The sequence below is a fragment of the Jatropha curcas genome, chromosome 9, assembly GCF_041381405.1.
Source record: "Jatropha curcas cultivar XTBG-Jc1 chromosome 9, XTBG_Jcur_1.0, whole genome shotgun sequence".
NCBI classification, from domain to species: Eukaryota; Viridiplantae; Streptophyta; class Magnoliopsida; order Malpighiales; family Euphorbiaceae; genus Jatropha; species Jatropha curcas.
The window spans coordinates 22,303,177-22,311,771 of NC_143159.1; the positions used below are offsets into that span (position 1 = coordinate 22,303,177).

An 8,595-nucleotide genomic window follows, 5' to 3' on the forward strand; every position below is an offset into this window, starting at 1 on the left:
GTATAGCAAGGCTCCTCCAACCCTTCTAACCTATGTTCCAGGCACCTCTCAAGTGGAAGCAGTGGACCAAGAATTAAGAAATAGAGAATTGGTCATGAAAGAGTTGCAACACCAATTATCTAAGGCGCAGCAACGAATGAAAAAAATACTATGATACCCATAGGAATGAAAGAAGCTTTGAAATTGGAGAATTTGTCTTCCTCAAGTTGTAGTCATACAAGCAAATGACAGTGGCACTTCGCAAGAATCTTAAGTTGTCTCCAAAATGTTATGGACCATTTGAGATAATAGAAAAGATTGGTCAAGTGGCATACAAGTTGAGATTGCCTGTAGGCTCAAGGATTCATCTTGTTTTTCATGTTTCTCATTTGAAGAAGAAAGTGGGAGTTGATGTGAAGATACAAGAATCCTTGCCAATTATTTCAGCAGGTGAAGATTCCATGACAGTAGTTCCGCAAGCAGCCCTAGACAGAAGAATGAGAAGAAATAAAGAAGAGATCTTGGTGCATTGGCAAGGACTTTCGCCTGCTGAAGCTACTTGGGAAGATTATCAAGCAATGAAGACAAGGTTTCCAGAAGCCTCCCTTGAGGACAAGGGTGCTGTCTAGGGGGAAGGAATGTCATGCGTCTATCTGGCTACTATTATGGCAGTTACTAGAGTTTGAATAAGTCTTATTACTGTTATTTGTTTCCTTTATTTTTGCCGAGTAGTTTTCTTTATTTTTGCTAGTAGTGCATTTTTAATAGGGAAAGTAGTTTGAGTTGTACTTATAAATAACCAGTTATCAATGAAAAGAGGATAACTCATTTATTTGTTTTTACTCTCTGTGAGAATCTTAGATGTCTAGTTTTCTTCGAATTAAACCAAAGCTATTACCCTTTATTTTCTACTAAAATACCATAGGTAAACACAAGCACCACCAGTCTAAAAGAGATCTTTTTCCTCTTCATAGACCCACAATCAGGTCCCAGATTCAAGCACGTGACAAATAATTATGTTATTTTTTCAATTTTTTTTGGTTGCAGTCGGTCACTAATCTTATCGGATGCCATCTAATACACTTTATCAACCAAATTTAATCTGTTGCAATTTCGCATTTTTTTTGGTAATGAATGTATCAAACTTTATTTTATAGAAAAATAAATAAGATTGAATTGAAATTTTAAAATTAAAATTTCAAAAAAATTTTAATATTTTTCTATAATATATAATATATTTTTATATAAGTGGTCTAGCATTTTTTTTTTTTTCTGTTATCAAAATCAAACAAAAATTCAAAATTTAATATGATTTTGGATTAACCCAACCCAATGTATAACCCAATAGTCCTTTATAGTTAACTTTCATTTTCTCTTCCAAATAAAAAGAATGAACTGATTGAACATAATATATAAATCCATTAACAGTGTACTTTAATTAGTCTTTAATTATGTCACGAACAAGGTGTGATCAGCCTTGACATCTAAGTTTTGAAATCTTGACTGCCACATGTCGGTAACAGTTGGCATAAACAATTTCTTTGAAAAAATTGTTAAGGAAGAGATTATAGAATATGGACACCATCATCGCAATAGGAATTAATTAATTCTCTCACACAAACAGGGACGAACAAACCGCTGGAGTTACAAAGTCAACGTGTCATCTCTTAATTGGTTAGAAGGTAGAAAAGGTTATGGCCCAAAACAAAGTAACCCTCTCGTGACAGGTCGATGTGTCCTAATCAGAAAAGGGGACCCACCACGTGGGAATCTGATGAAAAATTCAGAGAATCCAACGGCTCAGAGAGCGAGAGAAGCGCTGACACGAGGGAAAGATCTCCACTGTATGGGCAAATATCTGATAGGATGGATTCGGTGTGTCTGTTTTTTTTACCTGCACGTCACGCATTTCCCGCCACCATGCTGTGTGGGACCCAGGATATAGGATGAGAGAGCGTGAGTTTCAAGGTAAATAAGAAAAATAATTTATTTATACTGAATAAAATTACATAATAGCAATAAGTTTTATATAATTTTATAAATTTTATTTTATGATGCTGTATTTTTTATTTTGTGGTTTGACTAACATCAAAAATTTAAAGTTAATAAAGGATTAAAATTATTAGTTTTATGTACAAGGAAAAGTATATATAGAATAAATTTTGTAATGAAATCTATTTGCAACTCGATGATTTTATTTTATGTAATTTATTTAAATCTAAAAATAAAAATAAAATATAATTTTGCATAATATAGATATAAGCTAGTCTTCTTTTTTATTTAGTTTCGGAATAAAGCTTTTATATATTCTTTAAAAAATAATTTTGTTGTAAGGTAAATACAAAATTATTTTTACTTTTATTTATTTAATCATCAAATATAATATGAAATATCCTCAATACAAAAATTCACCATTCAACTTTAAGATTTAGATTTTATCTTAAAGTTTTCGAATGACATCTTAGCTTGAATTTTTTTTTTTCTTTTTTTTTTTTTTTTTTGTTAAATAAACATGCACTAGGCCAGATTGAGGCTTTTTCATGAATTACAAAAGTTAGGGGACTAATTTCCGATCCATTCAGCAGTATGTTTAAGAAAAGTCCGGTTTTATCGTGTATATAGATTTAAACCGAAGGTTACTGTTGATTTGGCTCGATTGATTTCATAGAAGTTAATCGGTTAGATTTAAAATCAAACCAATATGATAAAAAAACCAATCGAAACTAATTAGTCCAATTGAATCGGTTCGGTTCAAATGCCCACTTCAATCGATTTGGTTTCAGTCCTAAAAAGTTCGATTCATATTTTTCATTTTTGTTCACTTCAATTCGGTTCGAACAGAATCCACCATCTGCTTATCCTAACAAAGGTCACATGAATCATGTGTTCAAATGCATGTTTATTTTCAACAAAATAAAAACGGCAAAATCATGAGTATAACATCGGTCATTTGAAAACTCTTGAATGTTATAGAGATAAAACTGTAAAGTTTTATAAGCAAATCTATGAATTTATCAATTAGTTGTGCCATGATTGGTTTTCTCTCACGAAAGGTGTAAAATAGGTGTTATTCAAATTATAACTATTTATAATTAATCCAAAACCATAGTTGATGGTTTGATTCAGTCATAAAATTTTAAAAATTAAAATTTTAACTCGGTCTATAATTTAAAAAATAACTCAAATTGAACGAAACTGTGTATGTATACATATGTTGGTTTGGTGGCTCAATCCCACATCGGGATTTTAGCAAGGGAGAGGGTGGCCTCTTCTCTATATAAAGAGCCAACCTCCTTCAATTTTAGATGTCCCACCTTGTTTTTCAATACTTAGTGGGTTAGACAAGTTTCTCTTTTTCTCTCAATTTGTATATTTCTTTAGTGAAATATAAATTTGAAAATTGGCCCAACCTCGTTAAAATTTTGGTGTTCTCTCTCATTTATTGCTTTGTTTTTATTTATTTAATAGCTATTATTGTGCAAAAATATTTTGTTAGTCAGTCCACTAGCTTGGGGATTTTGGGAATTTACCTGGTGTAGTTACTCAGTACAGTAATTCACAAATTGTTTTTAATTTGGTAGAAAAAGCCCAATTTTCAAACAGTATATATATATTTGAACTTTTTAAAGGAATTTAATTTTTGAATGAAAATTTTTTTATCATTTTTTAGTTTATATTAGATAGTAATTAAATCATAATTTCATCATTAGTTAGGTAAGTTAGAGAAAAGAATACAAGAGTATATAAAATATTCCATAAAAATCTAAAACATGTAATGGGGATTTAGAGGAGATGGTAAGAATCTTTTTTTACTTATTAGAAAATTCATTACCTATTCCACAGCACATTGGCTACTGAATAAGGGAATGGGGAATAGAAATTTCATCCTCGTTCCTATTCGGTCTACTAAACGTAAAATGAAAAAATTAATATAAAATTAAAAAATCAAATTCTCTTTCCATATTATTTAGAGATTGATAGAGTTTTTTATAAAACGTTAAATACTCTAATATTTAAATTTTAACTTTTAGCGTTTAGCTTTTAATTAAATTATTTTAACAATCATATACCAATTTTTTTTTATCCGAATTTAGCTAATTAAACAATTATATACCAATCAGAACACTTCTAATTAAATCTTACCACCTAAAAACTAATAGTTAACTGTTAACAGTTAATAAAACAAATAAAAACTACTAAAAAACAGTTAATATTGTTGAACAGATCTAAAAAACGAAAAGAGAAATAAGACCACCATATTCATTAGACAGAAATAAGATAAAACTTGTAACTAAAAGCACCTACGAATAGCTATAAATCCGAAACAACAAATCTTATGTTGAAAAAGAGTGTGAAAATGCTGTTGAGAAAAAAAAGAAAAAAGAAAAAAAGGAAAAATGAAACCTGTAAACCTACCATAAGTGCAATTCTTAAATTGAAATCATATTTGCGTTCATTCTAAGTTGCAATTCTTAGAATAGGGTTTCAAATTTTGTTTTGGTTTGACAGAGATATTTTATTCTTTAATTTGTATGAAAATGATATAAATTTTTAATTTATTTGAGTTACCTGTGAAATGAGTGTGAAAATTATTCTTTTAAGTCCAAAAAACTTCATTTCAAGTTTAGTTTTTTTTTTTTTAAATCATTGCATAGAATTTATTGTTTTACATTAAGAATAATGATTAAAAATATACATAATTCTAATATAAAATTTGGATTCCTTGTGAACTAAATTGAAACTAAGTTCTATTCTAGCAGTTGCATTCAATTATTAATGTTGGAGCAAACCAAACATGATCTCATATAAAACAATGTTTTAGGGCATGTTCGACAATGTTAGTTGTTTTAGTAACTGTTAGCATTTTAATAATTATTAGCGGTTAGATGTTAGTGGTTAACTGTTAGCTGTTTAAATAGTGGTTAAAAGCGAAGGTGTTCGGTAAAAATAGCTGTTTGATTGGCAATAAATATAAAATGACAAAAAAAAGACATTGAAATATTTACCTAGAATTTTCACTAATTATAGCCATAGAATTAAATTCATTATAAAAAAAAAAAAAGAAAAAATGATTTCACTAAACCTAAATTTCTAAAATTTAAGGGAGCAAAAATTGAAAAGTTTCCTATTTTATAAATAAAATTAGAAATTTTTAATATTTTAGGGGATCAATATTTTTTTAATTTTTAATTTTTAATATTTGTTTGAGTTCAAATACAAATATATAAATAAGCATTTTTTTCTTTTACTATCAATTATGAACAAGCAAAACATAAAAGATAATAAAAAACCAGTGTGATAGTAAAAGGATTTTAAATTAATTAAGGATAAAGTTGTAAAAAAATTTCAGTAAAAAGAGTGAAACGCTAAATATTTTGTAGGATAACATTTTAGAAAACGTTTCCTCGTCCTCTAAAAGCTATTCTATGGGCCTGTTCGGCAATACTATTTGTTTTAGTAGCTGTTAATTGTTTTAGTATCTGTTAACTATTTTAATAGCTGTTAGCTGTTAGCTAGTAGAGATTATCCTGTTAGCTGTTTAAAAAGTGATTGAAAGCGAAAGTGTTCGATAAAAATAATTGTTTGATTCGCAATAAATTTAAAATGACAAAAAAAAAGACATTGAAATATTCACCTAGAATTTTCAATTAAATTCATTAAAAAAATGATTTCATTAAACCTAAATTTTCAAAATTCAAGAGAGCAAAAATTGAAAAGTTCACTATTTTATAAATAAAAAGAAAAATTTTTAGCTTTTTAGGGGATTAACATTTTTAATTTTTAATATTTGTATGAGTTTAAATACAAATATATAAATAACATTTTTTTTCTTTTACTATCAATTATAAATAAGCCAAACATAAAGATAATAAAATACGTAATGTAATGTCGAAAGGATTTTATATTAATTAAAGATAATCATAAGGATAAAATTGTAAAAAAATTGTAAAAAGAGTGAAAGGCTAACCTTTGATTGTACTCTAAACTTTTGAATTAGTTGTAATTTCACTCTAAATCGACCCTTGTATTTTAGACACACTCAACTTATGAACCTAGTTGTAATTACACCCTAATTTGAATTAATACCCAACTCATTATTTTTACATCTTCAAATTAGTTCAGTTTTAAAATCAATTATTCAATCTTGATTTTTTTTTATTTATTATATGAATACTTGGTTTTGATTTTATTATTTATTGTTTAAATACTTGGATATGGAATCCATTTTTTATATTATTTTAATCAAAATTCAGTTCTTAGTTTACTTTTAGGGTGTAATTGCAACAAATTGACAAATTCAAGATATTGTAATTCACTTTTAGGGTGCAATTGCACCTTAAAAGTAAATTAGAGTATAATTACAATTGGATTTATAAGTTGAGAGTGTCCAGGATACAAAGGTCGATTTAGAGTGAATTGCAACTACTTAGGCTGTGTCCGACATTAACTTTTTAAGTATCTTAATGCTATTTAAAAAGTTGTTCCGTAATATAGCATTTAGACTAGCTTTTAGAGATTAAGGTAGTGTTTTGTGAAAAATTAAATCATATAACATTTAGCTTTTAGCGTTTCATAAAAAGTTACTAAAACAACTAACAGTTAAACGCTACTAAAACAGCTAGACCTCTTAAAGCTACTATATATATCAAGTTACCAAACACAATAATTTAGAGAAATAGAGTTTTGACTAGTTCAAAATACTAAATGCAAACGCTATTGCCTAATACGCCCTATATTATGAGTTACCGAACACAATAATCTAGAGAAATAGTGTTTTGACTAGTTCAAAACACTGGAAGCTTTGAAGACTGTTGCTAAACACACTCTACACTGTTGCCAAACACAAACCTTTATATACACGAGTCTATCAATGACATGACATAATTTGAGTTGGAATTATATTTTTATTATTTTTTATATTTTAAAATATTTAAAGAAAAACTGAATATCAAGATGTTAATTTCTTTATCTCATTTTTAGTTATTAATATTATAATAATAATTATGCATTTAATTTTTATTCATTATATAAAATTTTGTATAAATGAAAGAAAAGGGGAAAAACACAAATATGTTATAAAATATAAATTTTTTTTTTTCTAGTTTACACTTTATATTTAGAATTTTTAACCTTAGGAGTAAAATTTAGTCACATCTAAACCCCCATTGAGAATATAAATAAAATCAATAATTATAATGATAAACTTGTGAGTGTCGGCAGTTTGAATATATTTGAAATTTGGTGCGGACGCTTAAAAAATGTTGATGCAGCTATAATTAAATACAACAACGTTCATGACTTTGGAAGGAATGGCAAATTATTGTAGTTTGACATGTTTGTTAGTGGACCGTCGTCAGAAAAAACGCCCTGCTTTGTTTTTCTTAGTTCATTCTTGGCCTTTTCTTATTATTATTATTATTTGTTTTTTCATAATTTTCAACGAAGAATCATTACATGGTTGTTCAGATAATTCTTAAATAAATTCAAATTTTCAAGTATGTGAATCAGAGGTAGGAATTAGCATTCGGTTAATTTTTTAAGTGAATTGTTAAACCAAATCCACTTAAATTAGAAATTGAAAATCGGATTTTTAATAACCAAATTGAATTAAATTAGAGATGGAACTGAATTAAGTATATTTTATATATTGTGGTAACACACCCATCATATATATATGCGTGAGCGCTTCCAATTGATGAAAAATATATTTAATCAACTCAAAAATGATAATTATTTTATTTCTATTGAAAATAAATTGAAAACTATGCTCAAATTTCTCACACAAAATAATTATCCATTAGGTGAATGAGGTGAAACAAATCTCTATTAAATAGATTTAGCTATTTTATATATTAATGATGTCATTTGTAGTTTTTTTTTAGTCTTAATTTCAAAATATACCCTTTTCCCTTTTAGTTTATTTAGATTGCTTGAACTAAAACCAATTAAACTGATTAAATTTTGATTATTAACCGAATCAAATGGATCACATTGAAAATGAACTAAATTAACAAAAAATAATTTTTAAAATAGGTTTAACCGAACCGAATGCGGGATCCTTATTTTCCATTCTGCTTTTGTCTATAAATGAATCCGCACTAATACTCAGAAGTGATCTTGTTACACTAAGTGATCCGCACTAATGACAGTGGCTAATATTTTATTATGCACTAATAAACAATTTCAAAAATAAATTTATCCTTTTTTTCTTTTTAATTATGTTAATTATAATGAAATATGAATAACAGGAATTATACATTCATTGAATTAATTAATTATACCTTATAATACAATAAAGTTTCAGAAATACCATAAGAAATATTTAGTTACTGCAATTTCAGAAGTCAAATGCTGAAACAGCAGTGCATAAGTTTTTCTCTGTCCATTTTAGATCCACAGTTTTGCAGTTGGTCAACAGAGTGCTTGATTGCTTAAACTCTCATTTAGATAAATAAGTAAATATAAGAAAAAAAAAATTATACAATTACAAATTTATATGTCAATAATTAATTAATTAATTAATTAATTAAATGGGGATGTTGGTAGAATAAGCTAATCACAATTAAAGTGACAAGCTAAAGCTCCTAGTAATAAGATTAGGAATAGACTTATCAA

At 27.3% G+C, this 8,595-nt stretch overlaps 1 protein-coding gene across 1 annotated transcript; it reads left to right on the plus strand.

Moving 5' to 3' along the window:
- Positions 1-224: 224 nt before the first annotated feature.
- Positions 225-608, plus strand: LOC119370193 (uncharacterized). The gene has a single exon (XM_089726354.1). The coding sequence runs from the start codon at positions 225-227 to the stop codon at positions 606-608; it is 384 nt and encodes a 127-aa protein (XP_089582480.1).
- The last annotated feature ends 7,987 nt before the right edge of the window (positions 609-8,595 follow it).